The sequence below is a fragment of the Tyto alba genome, unplaced genomic scaffold (genome assembly GCF_018691265.1).
Source record: "Tyto alba isolate M040663 unplaced genomic scaffold, T.alba_DEE_v4.0 Super-Scaffold_23, whole genome shotgun sequence".
Lineage (NCBI taxonomy): Eukaryota > Metazoa > Chordata > Aves > Strigiformes > Tytonidae > Tyto > Tyto alba.
In genome coordinates this window covers 30,626,932-30,645,001 of record NW_024881297.1, presented here as the reverse complement: position 1 = coordinate 30,645,001, position 18,070 = coordinate 30,626,932, and the positions used below count along the sequence as shown (strand labels likewise).

General features: G+C 67.6%; 1 protein-coding gene across 4 annotated transcripts; it reads left to right on the top strand.

The window, feature by feature from the left end:
• The first annotated feature begins 214 nt into the window (after positions 1 to 214).
• LOC116959248 (kinesin heavy chain-like) lies at positions 215 to 17,236 on the top strand. 4 transcript variants are annotated; one of them, XM_042797118.1, is made up of 30 exons: positions 215 to 426; positions 811 to 1,007; positions 2,845 to 2,932; positions 3,393 to 3,466; positions 3,564 to 3,668; positions 3,762 to 3,810; positions 3,934 to 3,989; positions 4,082 to 4,169; positions 4,496 to 4,620; positions 4,969 to 5,073; positions 5,176 to 5,324; positions 5,957 to 6,105; positions 6,195 to 6,391; positions 6,637 to 6,705; positions 7,186 to 7,392; positions 8,511 to 8,657; positions 8,923 to 9,111; positions 9,967 to 10,084; positions 10,322 to 10,389; positions 10,732 to 10,838; positions 11,125 to 11,226; positions 12,059 to 12,119; positions 12,208 to 12,279; positions 12,743 to 12,847; positions 14,773 to 14,989; positions 15,566 to 15,680; positions 15,948 to 16,021; positions 16,097 to 16,124; positions 16,207 to 16,299; positions 16,695 to 17,236. In XM_042797118.1, exons 2-29 carry the CDS (start codon positions 879 to 881, stop codon positions 16,283 to 16,285), a joined length of 3,072 nt encoding a protein of 1,023 aa, XP_042653052.1. In that variant the 5' UTR covers positions 215 to 426; positions 811 to 878; the 3' UTR covers positions 16,286 to 16,299; positions 16,695 to 17,236. The 4 variants fall into 4 exon arrangements, with proteins under 4 accessions (XP_042653052.1, XP_042653051.1, XP_042653053.1 ...); XM_042797117.1 differs by having other exon boundaries at positions 217 to 426; positions 10,729 to 10,838; XM_042797119.1 differs by having other exon boundaries at positions 308 to 1,007; positions 10,729 to 10,838.
• Positions 17,237 to 18,070: the final 834 nt, after the last annotated feature.

The window sequence follows — 18,070 nt, the reverse complement described above, 5'->3', positions numbered from 1 at the left end:
CCGACCCCCTCCCTCAGCCAGGACAGGGTCGTCACCGTCCTTTCCCCCTTCCCCGTCCCCCCCGCAATGAATCAGCAGTTTGGGGGGAGGGCCGGCAGTGTGTGTGTGCGTGTGTGCGTGTGTGTGTGTGTGTGTGTGTCTCCCCGTCTCCATCCACCTTAAGAGCCGCGGGCAGCTCCACCTTAACGCGAGGAGGGGAGGGCATGTGCGTGCGGGGGGGGGGCGGCCTCTCCCCCCGCCCATCACCCGGTACCGGGGCTGCAGTGGCGACAGCAGCGCGGTCACTGGAGCAGGGGGCAGCAGCAGGAGCGCTGCGGAGCATCCCCCGCCCGGCGCCGCCCTCCCTCCCGCATCCTGCATCCCCGGGTACCACTCGGCATCCCCGGGCAGCATCCTGCATCCTTGGGCAGCATCCTGCATCCCCGGGTACCACTCGGCATCCCTGGCCAACAGCCTGTATCCCTGGGCAGCATCCTGCATCCCTGGGCAGCATCCTGCATCCCTGGGCAGCATCCTGCATCCCTGGGTACCACTCGGCATCCCTGGGCAACAGCTTGCATCTCTGGGCAGCATCCTGCATCCCTGGGGACCACCCAGCATCCCCGGGCAGCATCCTGCATCCCCGGGCAGCATCCTGCATCCCTGGGCAGCATCCTGCATCCCTGGGGACCACCCAGCATCCCTGGGTACCACCCTGCATCCCTGGGCAGCATCCTGCATCCCTGGGTACCACTTGACCCTTAGGTTATAACCCGCATCCTTGGGTACCACCCACATCCCCGGGTGACATCCCACACCCTTGGCTACCAGCAGCACCCCTGGGCCCCCCTTCCGGCCCCCCCAAACTCTCCTCGACGCCCCTCCCGGCCTCCCCCGCCATGGCCGAGCCCAGCACCGAGTGCAGCATCAAGGTCCTGTGCCGGTTCCGGCCCCTCAACCAGGCGGAGATCCTGCGGGGGGACAAATTCCTGCCCGTCTTCCAGGGCGACGACAGCGTGGTGGTGGGGGTGAGTGCGGGGGGGGGAGCACAGGGACCCCCCCTCAGCCTCGGTGTGGCGGGGGTGGGGATGGGGGAGCAGTCGGAGGGAGGGGGGAGGAATAGGCAGGTTGGGGGTAACCGCCCTGGGGGGTTGGGGTACCAGTCAGCTTGAGGGGGAGAGAGCCTGTTTGAGGGGGGGGGGGGATCACCCTGGCTGAGGCCAGAGCCCAGATGGGCCCAGCCCCCCCTCCCCACCGAGGCGTTTCCCCTGCCCCCCCCCCACCGCATGCCCCTCCCTTACCCTCCCCCTCTATTCCTTTTCTAAGGTTCCCAGCACTCCCAGTTTCCCCCAGTCTGGCCCAGTGCCGGGGGGGGGGGGTGCTGGGTGGTGTTTACAATGAGCGGTGACGCCCTGACCCCCGCGGGGGGGGGTTGGGGGGTGTTGCCGCAGATCCTGTCCCACCACCACGCTGCGGCCCGGCCCTTTGTTAGGGGGTGAATCCGGGGGGGTGGGGGGGGGCTCAGGGACCACGGCCAAGCCCCCCAATATAACGCCACACCTATAAGCCACCCACCTTTCAGGGGGCCGAGTACGGGGAGGGGGGTTCTCCTGCACGGAGGGCCCCTCCCCGTCTGGGCGCCCCGGCCCTGAGGTGAGGGGGCCCCGGGGAAGGTGGGTGGTCCTTGGGGTTGTGATGGGCGCTGCGGGGTCCCCCGGGGGTGCAGTGGGGCGGGGATGTGCCGGTTCCGTGGGTGGTGGTGTGTCGCTGTGCGGTTGTGCCGGCGCAATGCGGGGTGTTGCGTGGGGCGTTTGTGCGGTGGGAGGGAGGGTGGGGTGGGGGGGTTGAGCGACCGGGGCTGCGTGGGGGGGTTGTGCGGGGGGGGGATGCGTGTTGGGGGGGTGCGTGACTGTCCGCGGGCAGGGCGGGGCGGTTGTGCCTGCGTCGTGCTGCGGCGGCTGAGGGAGGCTGGGGGGGGGGGGGGCGGGGGGGGCGGTGTGGGACAGGCTGGTGTCGCCGGCTGTCCCCGTGTCCGTGTGTCCCCGTGTCCGAGTGTCCCCGTGTCCGTGTGTCCCCGCGGTGGCTGCGGCAGTTCAGCACCGCGGCCTGGACAGCTCCTGGCCGGGGGGGGGAGGTCTACGGGGGATTATGGGGGGGGAATGGGGGGGTATGGGGGGATGTGGGGGTGCTGGGGAGATACGGGAGTGTGTGGGGCTGTGGAGGGGTTGGGGATCTATGGGAATCTGTGGGCGGCTGGAGGTATATGTGGATCTATGGATGTGTATAGGGGGCTGGGAGTTTGGGGGTCTATGGGGGGACTGGGGGTCTCTTGTGGCCTATGGAGGGGCTGAGAGGTCTACGGGGGTGTATGGGGCTTGTATGGCAAAGCTGTGAGCCTGTGGGGGTCTATGGTGAGTACAGGAGGCTTTATAGGAGTTTGAGGGTATATGGGGGTCTCTGTGGAAGTTTTGGAAGAGCCTATTGTGTTCTGGGGGGTGTATGGGGACTGGAGGTCTAGGAGGCTGTGTGGGGTCTGAGGTTCATAGAGAATGTGAAGTCTATAGGGGTATATGAGGAGTGTATATGGGGGTCTGGGGTATATGTGGATATTAGGGGGGCCTGGGGGGTGTATGGGGTCTGGGGCACCTGAGAATGCATGAGGCTTATATGGGGTTCTGGGGGTGTGGGTGTACGAGGGGATTTGGGCTGTGTGAGAGGTCCCCTGCAACCTCCCACCTCCCTTACTGAGGTTCACTGGAGGTTACTGGCTCCCCTGCAAGGGGACCCCTGGGCCTGGTACAGCCCCCAGAACCTTGGGGGGGGTCTCTCCTGGCCACTGACCCCCATGTCCCTGTTCCCCCCCAGGGCAAACCCTATGTCTTCGACCGCGTCTTCCCCCCCAACACCACCCAGGAGCAGGTCTACCACGCCTGTGCCATGCAGATCGTCAAGGGTGAGGGCCAGAAGCTTGGGTCCCTGGGAGGTGGGTGCCGGAGGGGGTCTTAGCTGCTGGACCCTCCTCCAGGGACACCCAGATCGATGGGAGCACTGGAGGGTGCCTGGGTGTTGACAGGATCAGGTTGAGGGGTGATGCTGGCACAGAGATGTACAGGGGGTCCTTGGGGGTATCCAGCAGGTCTTGGGGCCTCTGCAGGACTTTATGGGGGCCACTGCAATCTCCATGGGTTCTGGGGGTAACTGTGAGGTTATTTGGGGTATCTCAGGGGTCCTTGGGCATCTCTGGGGGTCTTGGAGATGATCTCAGGTGCCTAGGGTGGGTAGGAAGCTCTTGGGGATCTCAGGGGAGTCCCTCGGGGTTTCAGGGGGTCTGTGAGGTCCCAGTGGGTCCTGGGAGTCCTCAGAGGTTCCCAAGGGTCTCAGAGGGGCTTCTGTCACCCTGCCCCTCCCCACAGATGTGCTGGCCGGGTATAACGGCACCATCTTTGCCTACGGACAGACATCATCAGGCAAGACACACACCATGGAGGTGAGGGGCCAGGGGAGGCTTTGGAAGGGGAAGGCAGCACCCCCTGGGCCCTGGCACCCCCCTGGGAGCTCAGCACCACCTCCCCCCCCCTGCCCAGGGCAAGCTGCATGATCCCCAGCAGATGGGCATCATCCCACGCATCGCCCAGGACATCTTCAACCACATCTACTCCATGGACGAGAACCTTGAGTTCCACATCAAGGTCAGCTGTGGGAGGGACTGGGAGCACTGGGAGGACTGGGAGGTCGGGTCCTGACACCCCCCCCCCCCGACACTCCCAATTCCCTCCTACTAGGTTTCTTACTTTGAAATTTATCTGGACAAGATCCGGGACCTGCTGGACAGTGAGTGGGGGGACATGAGGAAATACTGGGTGGGCACTGGGAAGCACTGGATGGTACTGGGAGCTCCTAGGGCATGTTGGGGGGTCAACCCCCAGCCCCCTTACCCCACGTCCCCCCCACCAGTGACCAAGACCAACCTATCGGTGCACGAGGACAAGAACCGGGTTCCCTACGTCAAGGTGAGGAGCAGCTCAGAGGGTCCCTTGGGTGGGGGACCCCAGGAGGCACCCCAGAGGGGAGGATGTGGCCTCACCTCCCCCTGCACCCCCAGGGCTGCACCGAGCGCTTTGTCTCCAGCCCCGAGGAGATCCTGGATGTGATCGATGAGGGAAAATCCAACCGACATGTGGCTGTCACCAGTGAGCCCCAGGGACATGGGGACACGGGGGGATGCTGGGCAGTGGTGGGGGCAGAGTGAAGTGGGGGGATGTGGGGTGCTGGTTGCTGCTGTGCAGGGTACTGTGGGGTGTCAGGGGTGCTGGGGGGTTCTGGGGCACCATGGAGGTCCCTGGGATGCTGGGGGGGGAGGCCTGGGGCACTGTGGGGGTCCCTGAGGGTCAGTGGGGGACCCCTGGGGAACTGCAGCGTCTCTGGGGCGTTGCGGGGGTGCTGTGGGGGTCCAGTAGGGTTGGGGGTTTCCCAGGGGCTGGAGGCACAGGCGTGCAGCCTCTCCCCATGCCCGCAGACATGAACGAGCACAGCTCCCGCAGCCACAGCATCTTCCTCATCAACATCAAGCAGGAAAACGTGGAGACAGAGCAGAAGCTCAGTGGGAAGCTCTACCTGGTTGACCTGGCTGGGAGTGAGAAGGTCGGGGGGACCCCGGCGCTGGGGGACCCGGGGGGGGCTTGGGCTGGGGGGGTTCTGGGGTCTTTGGGGGAGCCCTGGGCTGGGGAATGTGAGATTGGAGGATCTCAGGGGGAACTTGGGTGGAGGATGTCCCCAAGGAGGACGTTGAGATGGTGGAGGCCTTGGGGGGGGTCTGTGGGCCGTGGTACATTGGGGTTAGGGGTCTCCAGGCTGGGGTGGGGGTCTTTGGATGAGGAGTTTCTGGATTGAGGGTCTAGGGGGGGTTCATGGGCTGGGGGTGCCCCTGAGGCGGAGGTCCCGGGGGTAGGGGTGGCTCCACGTGGGTCCCCGAGCTGCCTGGCCCCACAGGTCAGCAAGACGGGGGCTGAGGGGGCCGTGCTGGACGAGGCCAAGAACATCAACAAGTCTCTGTCGGCGCTGGGCAACGTCATCTCGGCCCTGGCCGAGGGCACGGTGAGAGCCCACACCCCTGCCCCACCGGTCCCTGCCCGCCTGCTCTGCCCCACGGGACCCTGGGGCTGCCGAGGCCCTGCTGAACCCCCTTCCCCCCCGCAGAAAGCCTACGTGCCCTACCGGGACAGCAAGATGACGCGGATCCTGCAGGACTCGTTGGGGGGGAACTGCCGCACCACCATGTTCATCTGCTGCTCCCCCTCCAGCTACAACGATGCCGAGACCAAGTCCACCCTCATGTTCGGGCAGAGGTAGGGGAGGGGGCTGGGGGTGTCGGGGTGCCCTTTGCACGCCTCTGCACCTCAGCTGTGCCTCAGCTGCACCACATGCACCCGTTGTGTCCCAGCTGCATCTCAGCTGCACTCTAACTGCACCTCGCGCACCCATTACACCCCGACTTCTCCCCATGTACCTGTTGCACCCCAATGGCACCCTGTGCATCCACTGCACCCCAACAGCACCCATGGAACACTGACTTCACCCCAGGTACCCGTTGCAACCCAACTGCACTCCATGCACCCATTGCACCCCGGCTGTGCCTCAACAGCACCCCATGTACCTGTTGTACCCCAAGTGCACCGCATGGGCTCATCGCACCCCCAGCTTTACCCCGAGAGCACCCACTGCACCCCAGCTGCACTCCATGCATCCTTTGCACCTCAAGTGCACCCCAAGCACCCGTGGCACCCCAACTGCACACCCCGCACGCCCCGGCAGGGGAAAGGAGGCTGCATCAGGGGTCCCCAGACCTGGGAGTGGGGGGAAGGTGGACCCTGAGATGGGGGTCGCTGTCGTTGGCACCTCAGGGAGTTCCTTGAGGGATGCTGCCTGGAAAGTGGAAGCGGGGGGGGGGCCCAGTTGAGGGGTATCCCCCCCAATACAGGGCCAAGACCATCAAGAACACGGCATCAGTGAACCTGGAGCTGACGGCCGAGCAGTGGAAGAAGAAGTACGAGAAGGAGAAGGAGAAGAACAAGGCGCTGAAGGAGACCATCGGGAAGCTGGAGGCTGAGCTGAGCCGCTGGCGGAGTGGTGAGGGGGGACCCCAGTGTCCGGGGGGGGGCACCCCACCCCCCACAGCACCGGATGGGGAAACTGAGGCTGTGTCCCTGTGTCCCCAGGGGAGGCTGTGCCCGAGACGGAGCAGCTGAGCGGGGCCGAGGCGGAGGCCAGGACAGGCGAGGGGACAGGGATGGGACCCACCAGTGAGACCCCCCTCAATGACAACAGCTCCTCCATTGTCATCCACATCTCCGACGAGGAACGCCGCAAGTATGAGGAGGAGATCCGCAAGCTCTACAAGCAGCTGGATGACAAGGTAGGGACCCCCCCCCCGACCCCTCCCTGGGTCCCTTGGGAACCCCCAAAGACCCCTCTAGACCTGCCAGGGACACCCCCCCAAAGACCCTTGAGACTCTCCAGGACCCTTGGGGGCCTCCTAGGACCCCAGCAGCCCCCAGGAGCCCCAGGACCTCCTGGCAGCCTCCAGGACCCCCCGAGACCCCCCCACCACACCCAGCCCCTTGGGGCCAGCAGGCATGGACCCTCCTGTCCTCTCCCCAGGACGATGAGATCAACCAGCAGAGCCAAATCATGGAGAAGCTCAAGCAACAGATGCTGGACCAGGAGGAGGTGAGGGGCCCACCCCTGCCCTGCCCCCCCCAGCCCCCATGTCCCCCATCTCTGACTAACCCCATAACCTCACCCTGCTGGGACCCCAGACTGATCCCGCTGGGCCCCCCACCCAGACCTTCTGGGACCCCCACCCTGATCACTTGAACACCTCCACCCTGAGTCCCTGGGACGCCCCAAGGTGACCCTGTTGGAACCTGAGACCCCCACCCTGACCCCCTGGACCCCTCCACCCCAAGCCCCTGGGACCCCCCAGTCCGACCCCACCAGAACCCCTCTGGGACCTCCTGGGACCCATCTAGGACCCCCACCCTGACCTCCTGCACCCTGAGTCCCTGGGACCACCCCCTCTACCTGGTCCAGCTGGAACAGCTCTGGGACCCCTTCCCAGGACCCCCTCCCTGATCCCCTCCACCCTGACCCCTGACACCCCTCTGAGACCCCCCAGCATGACCCCTCGGACCCCTCCGGGCTCCGCAGGTGCTGGCAGCAGCGCGGGGGGGCGGGGAGGCGGCGCGGCGGGAGCTGGCGGCACTGCGGGCCGAGCACGGGGCAGCCCGTGCCGAGGTGGCCGAAGTGCTGGCGGCGCTGGAGGAGCTGGCACGCAGCTACGACCGCAAGGCACAGGAGGCCGAGGACACCGGCCGCCACAACCGCCGGCTGGCCGACGAGCTGGCCCGCACCGAGGTGACCCCCCCGGGACCCCTGGCCGGGACCCCCAGCAGGCACCCAACTGGGATTCCTGACAGGATCCTACTGGGAACCCCCGTGGGCATCCAACTGGAACCCCTACTGAGATCCATGCTAGACCCCTCTGGGAACCCCAAGGCTCCTCAGCTGGGAACTCCTCTAGTCTACTGGAAATGCCCATGGACACCCAACTGAGATCTCTGCTGCGGCCCCCAGTTGCCACCCCAGCTGGGATCCTGAAAGTGGCTCCTCAACTGGGAACCCCACGAGGACCCTACTGGGAATCCCAACTACCAGCCCAGCTGGAATTTCTACTGGGAGCCCCAAAGTGGCTCCTCAGCTGGGAACCCCACGAGGACCCTACTGGGAATCCCGACTGCCAGCCCAGCTGGAATTTCTACTGGGAGCCCCCCTGGAAATCTACTGGGAACCTTGCCTGGCAAATGGAACCCAGACTAGGAAACAACGGGGACTCGGATCAGCACCCCAGCTGGGGCCCCCAGAGCCAAGGCCCCTCCAAACTGGGACCCCCACATGAGGGCCCCAGGATGACATTGGGACCCCCAGCCCCTGAACCAGCAAGTTCCAGAGCCTGGTCCCTCAGGTGTAAACTGGGATGCTCTGGGCCAGACATCCCCTGAAACAGGAGCCTCAGACCTGGGAGCTCCCTAAATCCCAAGCCAGACCCCAAAGAGAGGAAACCCAACGCACCCCTCAAACCAGACCCCAAAGAGGGGCATCTCCCCACACACCCCAAACCGGACTCCAAAGAGGGACCCCCACACCAAACACTCCCCAAAGAGGGACACTCCCCCTAATCAAACCCCAAAGAGGGGGGACCCACTCAAACCACACCCCAAAGAAGGGACCTCCCCAACCAGAAGAGGGAATCCCACCCCTCAAACCACATCCCAAACTAGGAGACTCTCCCCTTAAACTGGGATGCCAGACTGAATGCTCCTGGGGGACCAAGAGCAGCCCCCCCATGGGTGGAGTGGGTGGGATCCTGGGGTGCTGGGGGGTGGGTGTCAGGGCTGAGGGTGCCGGGAGGTGCTGGGGGGTGCTGAGGGGGGTGCGGGGGGGTGTCAGGGTGCCAGGCTGTGCTGTGCCCACAGGCGACAACGCTGTCGCTGGAGACGGAGCTGCAGCGGGTGCGGGAGCTGGGGGGGCAGCAGCGCAAGCGGGCAGCCGAGGTGCTCAACGGGCTCATGAAGGACCTGAGCGAGTTCAGCCTCATCGTGGGCAACGGCGAGATCAAGCTGGTGAGGGGGGGGGACACAACACACCCCTTCCGGGCTGCCTGCTGCGCCTGGGCCACACCGCGCTGTACCCACGTGTGTGCCATGCTGTGTCCGTGCCACACCAATGCCACGCGTGTGCCACACTTGTGCCGTGCCATGCCACGCAGTGCCCATGACCCCTGTGTCACATCGTACCCATGTGCATGCCGTGCCCACGCCGCGTGCGGTACATGTCCATGCTACGCCATGCCTATGCCATCCTATGCCACGCTGTGCCCGTGTCCAGCCTGTGGAGGTGAGCGGAGCCATCGAGGAGGAGTTCACTGTCGCCCGGCTCTACATCAGCAAGATCAAGTCGGAGGTGAAGTCGGTGGTGAAGCGGTGCCGTCAGCTGGAGAACCTGCAGGTGGAGTGTCACCGCAAGATGGAGGTGACCGGGCGAGAGCTCTCCTCCTGCCAGCTCCTCATCTCCCAGGTGTGCTGGGGACAGGGACAAGTGGGGACCTCCCGGGAGCAATGCCACCACCGCTGTGACCCTGAAGTTTAGTGGCCCCAGGGCTCGGTGACCCCAGGGTTTGGAAGCTCTGGGGTTTAGTGGCTTTCGGAATTTGGTGGCTCTGGGGTTTGATGGCCCAAGGGTTTAGTGACCTCAGGGTTTGGAAGCTCTGGGGTTTAGTGGCTTTCGGAATTTGGTGGCTCTGGGGTTTGATGTCCCAAGGGTTTAGTGACCCGAGGGTTTGGTGGCCCCAGGGTTTCGCAATCCTGGTGTTTGGTGGCTCCAAGGTTTGGTGACCCAAGGTTTCGGTGATCCTAGGATTTGGTGGACGAAAGGTTTGGTGACCCCAGAGCTTGGTGGCACTGGGTTAAGTGTTCCCAGGGCTTCGTGGTCCAGGAGTTTGGTGTTCCCAGGGCTTGGTGACCCCAGAGTTTGGTGTTCCCGGGGTTTGGTGACCCCACGGTTTTGTGGCCCTGGGGCTTGGTGACCGCACTGTGATGGGGACGAGTGGGGACCTCCCAGGAGCAATGCCACCACCGCTGTGACCCTAAAGTTTGGTGGTCCAGGATTTTGTTGGTCCCAGGGTTTGGTGACCCTAGAGTTTGGTGTTCCTGGGGTTTGGTGACCCCACGGTTTTGTGGCCCTGGGGCTTGGTGACTGCATGGTGATGGGGATGAGTGGGGACCTCCCAGGAGCAATGCCACCACCGTGGTGACGCAGGGGTTTGATCACCCTGTGGTGTGATGCCAGGGTGGCCCTGGGGGGTAGCGGGGGGGGGGGGGTGGCAGCCATGTACCCCCAGCCGGGGGGCTGTGGCTGAGGCTGGTTCTACAGCACGAGGCGAAGATCCGCTCGCTGACGGAGTACATGCAGACGGTGGAGCTGAAGAAACGGCACCTGGAGGAGTCATACGATGCCCTGAGCGAGGAGCTGGCCCGGCTGCAGGCCCAAGGTACGGGGGGGTTGGGGGGGGGGGCACAGGGGGGCTGGGGGAACTCAGGGGGCTGGGGAGCATGATAAGGGCTTGGGGCCTCAGGGGAGTGAGGATCCGGCAGCACTGGGGCGTGTGTAGGAAGCTCAGCAGGCATGGAAATGTTTGGGGGCTGGGGGGCTCACAGTGGGACTCAGGAGGTGGAGGGGGGGTGTCCCTGTCTTGTCTCGTTCCCCCAACGTGAGATGCGTCCCACAGAGACGGCACAGGGGGTGGCCCGGAAGGAGCGGGAGCAGGATGAGACCCAGGAGACGGATGAGGTCAAGGTGAGGGTGCCAGGGCGGGCAAGGCACTCCCAGGGTCACTGCGGGGTGGCTGAGGTCCCTGAAGGGTGTAGGGGTCCCAAAAAGGGGGGTTAGCTGGGAGTCCTTATGGCTTGTGGGGCATCCTAGGGGTGGTGTGGGGGTCCCTGGGGAGGCTGAGGGGCTGGAAAGGCTCTGGGGGGAGAGGTCCCTGGGGTGCTGGAAAAGCTGGGGGTTGCTGAGAGGGTGCTGGGGGTCTCTGGGAGGTGTGGGTGGGTTCTGGGGGTCCGCAGGGTGCTGGGGGCCCCTGGGAGGGGTTGGGGTACAGGGGTGTCCTCGCCCGGGCTGAGGGCAGCGGTGCAGAAGGCGCTGGAGCTGCAGCTGGAGAGCCAGCGGGAAGCCCAGCACAAGCAGCTGGCGCGGCTGCGGGACGAGGTCAACGAGAGGCAGAAAACCATCGACGAGCTGCGGGAGTGAGTGGCCCCGGGCCTGGCCCCAGCCCCCTCCCCACCTTCATCCCCAGCTTTGACCCCGACCCCGACCCCATCCCTGTCCCCGACCTTGATCCTGTCCCCATCTCCAACTCCAGACGCCCCCCCGTCCCTCTCCCCAGCCCTTCCCTGGACACACCCCTGGCCGGATGGAGGTGGGGGGTCAGAGACTGTCCCTCTGTGGGTCTGTCCATCTGTCCATTCCCCCCCCCCCCGCATCCGTCCATCCGCCCCCGACCACCCATCCATCTGTCCGTCCATCCCGCAGCCTGAACCAGAAGCTGGAGCTGGAGCTGGAGAAGCTGCGGGCAGAGCACGAGGCGCTGCGGGGCGAGGAGCGGGCCAAGGCTGCCCGGCTGCAGGAGCTCACGTGAGACTCTCACACCCCCGGGGGGCCCTGGGAGTCCGGGTTGGGGTCCCAGGGCCCCCCAGGACCTGCTGACACCCCTGGGACCCCTAGAGACACAGCATCCCCCTCCACACCCAGGAGTCCTGGGACCGCCCCGGAGATGTCCCCCCCTGACACCTCCAGGACCCCCCCATCACCTCTGGGACCCCTGACATCCCTGGGACACCATCCTCACACCCATGGGCACACCCCCCAGGACCCCTCCATCACCCCTGGGACCCCTGACATCACTGGGACACCACCCCCAACCCACAGGGACACCCCCCAGGACCCTGCACCATTTCCAGGAGTCCTGGGACCTCCAACACCCCCAGGAGCCTCGGGGACCCCCCCACCATCCCTGGACCCCCAACATCACTGGGACACCACCCTCGCACCCATGGGGCCACCCCCCAGGACCCCTCCATCACCCCTGGGACCCCTGACATCACCCCTAGGACCCCCACCATGGGGACCCCCCCCCCCCCGGACCCTGCACCACCTCTAGAAGCTCTGGGACCCCAAACAGCTCCAGGAGCCTTGGGGACCCCCCCCCCAGGACCCCCGACATTACCAGGACTCCCCACCCCGTGGGGACACTCCTCAAGACCCTGTACCGCCTTGGAGCCCCCTCTCAGCCCTCAGGCTCCCCCCAAAAAGACCCTTGAGGGCCCTCCAAGCCCCCAGGAGCCCTCAGCACCACCCCCACCATTCTTGTGCCTCTCCTGAGCCCCCCACAACTCCCCAAACTCCCCCCCCCGCCCTTGGAGTGATCCCCCACATCCTTGGGGTGACCCCCCCGTCTCCCTGCCAGATTTCTCTACGAGCGCCACGAGCAGTCCAAGCAGGACCTCAAGGGGCTGGAGGAGACGGTGGTAGGTGGGGGGGTGTGGGGGGGGTCTGAGGGGAGTTGAGGGGGTCTGGGGGTCACCAGGCACCCCCTCACCCCCCGTCCCACTCCAGGCCCGTGAACTCCAGACCCTCCACAACCTGCGCAAGCTGTTTGTTCAAGACGTCACAACTCGAGTCAAGAAAGTGAGGAGAGGGGGTGTGAAATGGGGGGGAGGGCAAAGGCAGAGGTAAAAGGGGGGGGGGGCAAGAGGTGAAAGTGGGGTAAGGGGAGAGAGTGGGGTCAGAGCTGGGGTGTGACGGTAGGGCTGTGAGGGGAGGACGGAGGGCGTTGGGGGGATGGGGGGGGGGGGGTCCTGGCCTAGGAGTGGTCTAAGCATAGATTGGTGGTCCCATCTCAGGTGGGGGGGTCCCTTTGCAGGTCAGAGGGGGTCCCATTCCAGGTGGGGGGTCCCAGCCTGACCACGGTTGGGGGTCACAGGTTGGCTGTGGAAGTCTCAGCTTGAGCACCATGGTGGGCCCTGGCCCAGGTCGAGGAGGGTCTCAGCGTGTGCCGGGGGTGCCAGCCTGGGCTGGGGGGGACACCATCGCCTGACTGGGGGGGGTTCTGGGCCGGCGGGTCCCTGCATGCCCCTCCGCCCCCCTGCAGAGCGCAGAGCTGGAGCCTGAGGACAGTGGGGGGCTGCACTCCCAGAAGCAGAAGATTTCCTTTCTTGAGAACAACCTGGAGCAACTTACAAAGGTTCACAAACAGGTGGGCAGGGGGGGGCAAAGGGGGGCCCCTCACCCCATGCCCTCACCCCAGGGCCCCTCCAGCCACCCTATGCTGCCAGCTTCCCCCTTGGCTTCCCAATGACCCCCCCCCGCTGGCATCACCTCTCCCTCCCCGCTCCATCCTGCCTCCCCCCCCCCCCCCCCAAAGCTCCTCCGGGGGGTGGCATGGCCGGGGAAGGGGGGGGCACATGCCGGTGCCTGCTCTGTTGCCCTTCCTCCCCCCCCGCCTCCTCCCTAGCTGGATCTCTAGGTGTCCAAGATACCACGACCCCCCCACGCAGGACGCACGTGGGGGACTCCAACTCCCCTCCCCTGCCCCAGCCACCTGCAGCCCCCCCCATTTTTGCAGTGTGTGTGGGAGGAACTTCCCTGCCCAGCGCTTTGCTGCCTGCCCCCCAGCTGCTTCCCCCCGTGCCTGGCTGGGGCGTCCCCTGCCCCCCAACCTACCTACCTCCCCTCGGCTCAGCTTCACCGTCACCCCCCCACTGCTGCACGTGGCCACGGTGGCGGTGCTGGGGGGCTGGGAGCCCCAACTGGGCACTGCTGGGAGGCTGAGACCCCTCCCTTAGGCACCCCTGGGGGGGGAGAGGCAGCCTGGGTGGGTGCTATACGGCACCCTTGGGGCTGCTGGTAGCGGGGTGCCGCGGGGTGCCCGGCGCCGTGCCCGGGGCGGAGCTGGGTGCTGGTGGGGCTGCTGGCGTGAGGGTGCAGGTGCTGATGGGTGCTGGGTGCAGGGGGGAGCCCCGGTGCTGATGGGTGTCCTGGTGTGGGTGGGTGCTTTGGTGCCAGTGGGTGCTGCAGCACCGGCAGCTGCCCCGGTGCTGGTGGGTGCTTGGTGTGGGTGCGTCTGGGTGCTGGTGGGTGCTTGGTGTGGGTGGGCACCCGGTGCTGATGCGTGGCCGGTGCCAGTGGGTGCCTCGGTGCTGCCATGGGTGCCTGGTGTGGGTGCCGGTGGGTGCTGCTGGTTGCGGGTGGGTGCGGGTGGGTGCCGGTGGGTGCGGGGGTCCCGGGGTGCCGGGGTGCCGGTGGATGCCGGGCGATGCCGGGCGATGCCGGGTGATGCCGGTGGGTGCCGGGCGATGCCAGGCGATGCTGGTGGGTGCCGGTGGGTGCCGGGCGATGCCGGGCGATGCCGGGCGATGCCGGGCGATGCCGGGTGATGCCGGTGGGTGCCGTGGGTGCCGTGGGTGCCGTGGGTGCCGGGTGATGCCGGGCGATGCCGGTGGGTGCCGTGGGTGCCGTGGGTGCCGGGCGATGCCGGGTGATGCCGGTGGGTGCCGGGCGATGCCGGTGGGTGCCGGGTGATGCTGGGCGATGCCGGTGGGTGCCGGTGGGTGCCGGGCGATGCCGGGTGATGCCGGGCGATGCCGGGTGATGCCGGTGGGTGCCGTGGGTGCCGTGGGTGCCGTGGGTGCCGTGGGTGCCGGGTGATGCCGGGTGATGCCGGTGGGTGCTGTGGGTGCCGTGGGTGCCGTGGATGCCGGGCGATGCCGGTGGGTGCCGGTGGGTGCCGGTGGGTGCCGGGTGATGCCGGTGGGTGCCGTGGGGTACCGGTGGGTGCCGGGCGATGCCGGGTGATGCCGGTGCGTGCCGTGGGTGCCGGTGGGTGCTGTGGGGTGCCGTGGGTGCCGGGGTGCGGGGGTGCCGGGCGATGCCGGGTGATGCCGGTGGGTGCCGTGGGGTACCGGTGGGTGCCGGTGGGTGCCGTGGGGTACCGGTGGGTGCCGGTGGGTGCCGGTGGGTGCCGGTGGGTGCCGGTGGATGCCGGGCGATGCCGGGCGATGCCGGTGGGTGCCGTGGGTGCCGGGCGATGCCGGTGGGTGCGGTGGGTGCCGTGGGTGCCGCGGGTGCCGTGGGTGCCGTGGGTGCCGCGGGTGCCGGCCCCGCGCTGACGCGGCCGCGCAGCTGGTCCGTGACAATGCAGACCTGCGCTGCGAGCTTCCGAAGCTGGAGAAGCGCCTGCGCGCTACGGCTGGGCGCGTGCAGGCCCTGGAGGGCGCGCTGAGGGACGCCAAGGAGGGCGCGCGCCTGGACAAGCGGCGGTACCAGCAGGAGGTGGAGCGGATCCGCGAGGCCGTGCGGGCCCGGGGCGCGGCCCGGCGCGCGCACAGCGCCCACATCGGTACCGGGGGGGGACGGGGGGGGGCCGGGGGTGTGGGGGGACCGGGGGGACCGGGGGTGAGCGGGGACCGGGGGTGAGCGGGGGGCGGGGGGATGCGGGGGGGGGCACGGGGACCGGGGGGGCGGTGGGGGTGCGGGGACAGGGGGTGCGGGGGGTGCGGGGACCGGGGGGGCGCGGGGGGGGGCAGGAGGTGCGGGGACGCGGGGGGGGCGCGGGGACCTGGGGTGCACGGGGTGCGGGGTGGGCACAGAAACAAGGGGTGCGCAGGGTGGGTGCGGGGGGATCGGGGGGGGCAGAGGGGGCCGGGGGTGCGGGGGGTGCGGAGGGGGCACAGAAACCCGGGGTTCAAGGGGGAAGCGTGGGGCACAGGGTGGGCACGGGCACCCGGATGCTCTGGGGTGCACAGGGTGGGGGGTGCAGGACCTGGCACCCAGCCTGACACCCCCTGGGGTGCACAGAGTCAGGGGACCCTCGCCGGGGGTGGGGCAGCACAGACCCTTGGGGGGGGGCATCCCGAGACACCCCAAGGCACTGGGTGCCAGCCAGCACCCCTCAGCCCCCCTGTCCCCCCCCCAGCCAAGCCAGTGCGGCCTGGGCAGGTGCCAGCGGCGTCACCCACCGGCCTCAGCTACACCAACAGCCTCTTCCAGGGTTACCCCGGAGGGGGGGCCCTGCCTGGCCCCCAGGGCCTGTGAGTGGGGGGGGCACGGGTGGGGGGTGGGTCCTGCAGGGAGGGAGGGCACTGGGGGGTGCAGGGTGGGGACAGGGCATGGGGGCCACAAGGATGCTGGGGGAAGGGGGGGGGCACAAGAGGGGCACAGGGGCTGTGGAGGGCCAGGGGGGGCAGCGGGGTGCAGGGCACCCCGGTGCCAGCAGTGCCCGGGGGGTCTCAAGACCTCTGTCCCCATGTCCCCATGTGTGTGTCCCCCCATCCTCACATGTCCCCCCCCCCACTCAGCTTTGCCAGCGGCCCAACCACGCTCTCCAGCAGCACCCCCCCGGACACCTACCAGCAGCTCAACGTGGATAATGGTGAGGGGGGGCGCCTTGGGGGGGGTTGGGGGGTCCCCCCGTAGCTCCTCCTGGAGCTGCTGCTCTTTCTTGCAGGGAACGTGACAGACATCAATGATAACAGGTAAGGGGGGGCTGGGCGGGGCTGCAGCCGGGGTGGGGGGGTGGGGTCCAGGCGCGGGGTGACTCCCATGTCCCCCCCCCAGGAGCGACCTGTCCTGCGCCTGCGAGGCCGAGGAGCAATCCAAGCTCTTCCCTCTGCGCCAGGAGACGGCGGCCAGCTAATGCCCCCCCCCCAGGTACCGGGGACCACCCCCGCCCGTTCCTCAGGTGCCCCCGGGGAGCCCCACGTCACCCCCACCACCACCCCTGTGTCCTTTGGGTTCCCCTGGCATCTCCCGAGCCCCACCCAAATCCCATGTGCCCCCCTCCTATCCCTTAGGTGCCCCCATATCCCTTGAGTCCCCAAATCTCACCTGTGTGTCCCCCCGCCTTGAGGTCACCCAACATCCCCCAGACCCACCTGGGAACCCCTAGACCCCCCACATCCCTTGAGCGCCCCCATATCCCATGGGTCCCCCTGAGCACCCCCACCCAGAGCCCTCCAGGACCTGGGGTCCCCCATATCCCTGGGGGACCTCCGGGGGGGGGGGGGGGGCTGCACCCCCACCCCTGCATGTCCCCCCCCCCCCAGGTCCCGCTGGACCCATCTCCGCTCGCATGTCCCGGTGTCACCTCCGTGTCCTGTGTGCTCGCCGCCACGCTCGCCCTGTCCTGCCCCATGGCGAGGGGGGGGGGCCCCGTCCTGGGGGGGTGGGGGGGCTGCCTGCCCCCCCCCCGGCCCTCCCCCCAGACCCCACCCTCCTGGGGGGGCCCTGGCCGGGGCTGGGGGTGCTGCCCAGGGTCCGCTTCGAGATGCCTTAAGCCGATACCTGGAGGAATTCTGCCCCCCCCGTCCCTGTCCCCAGCCCCCCAAGTGGGGGTCAGCCCCATAAATGGGGGTCAGCCCCCCCCCTCTTTGCACTCCCCTCCCCCCCCCCCGGGTCCCCTTGCTTGGTACCTCGGCTGTGGCCCCCACCTCCCCATACCCGGGACCCACTGTGCCACCCCACCCCTTCACCTGGGGGGGGTCCCTCAGGGCTCAGCCCCCCCCATAACCCCCCCCGCCCCCCTGCAGCGCTGCATGTCCCGCCCCAGCACCACTGGGAGCGGCTCAATAAAGGCCAGAGATGCTGAGAGAAGCCTGGGGGTCTGGGGGGATCCGGGGGGGCTTGGGGAGGGGGAAGTGGAGCGGGTGGGTGGGGCTGGGGGGGTCCGGGGGGGCTTGGGGTGGGTCTGGGTGGTTCTAGGGGGCCTGGGGGGTCTGGAGGGGGCTTGGGGAGGGGGAGGTGGGGGTCTCGGAGGGGGCATGTGGGGTCCGAGGGGATTGGGCGGGGGGGCTGGAGGGGCTTGGGGAGAGGGGAGGGGGAGGGGCTGGGGGGGTCTGGGGGTCAGAGCGGGTCCGGGTGGGGCTTGGGGAGGGGGAGGTGAGGGGGCTGGGGGGGTTCTGGGGGTCTGAGGGGGGCAGGGCCGCCCTGCGCCGCTGCTGCAGCCTCAGTTTCCCCAGCTGGAGCAGGACCCGTCCTGTACATGGCAACCCCTATAGGGAACATACGGCAGCCTCCAGCAAACAGCTGGTACTCTATAGGAAGCAGCCATCCCCTATCGAGAGCACGTCACCCTACAGCAAGCACGTGTCCCCTATAGCAATCACATCTCCCATAGGGAGCATACGTCCCCCATAGGGACCCCACGTCCCCTATAGCAATCACATCTCCCATAGGGACCCCACGTCCCCTATAGCAATCAATCACATCTCCCGTAGGGACCACACGTCTCCTATAGCGACCCCACGCTCCCTATAGGGAGCTGTCACGGTTTAACCCTGAGCAGCCGCCCAGCCCAGCGCGTGGGCTGAGCCGCGGGGTTTCACAGAAATGGGGAAAATCTCGTCTGTAAGAGCAGCGCCGAACAGGAGGGACCGAAACCAGAGAAACGGCCCCAAAAGCCGCACGGCGCCGCTCACGCGCC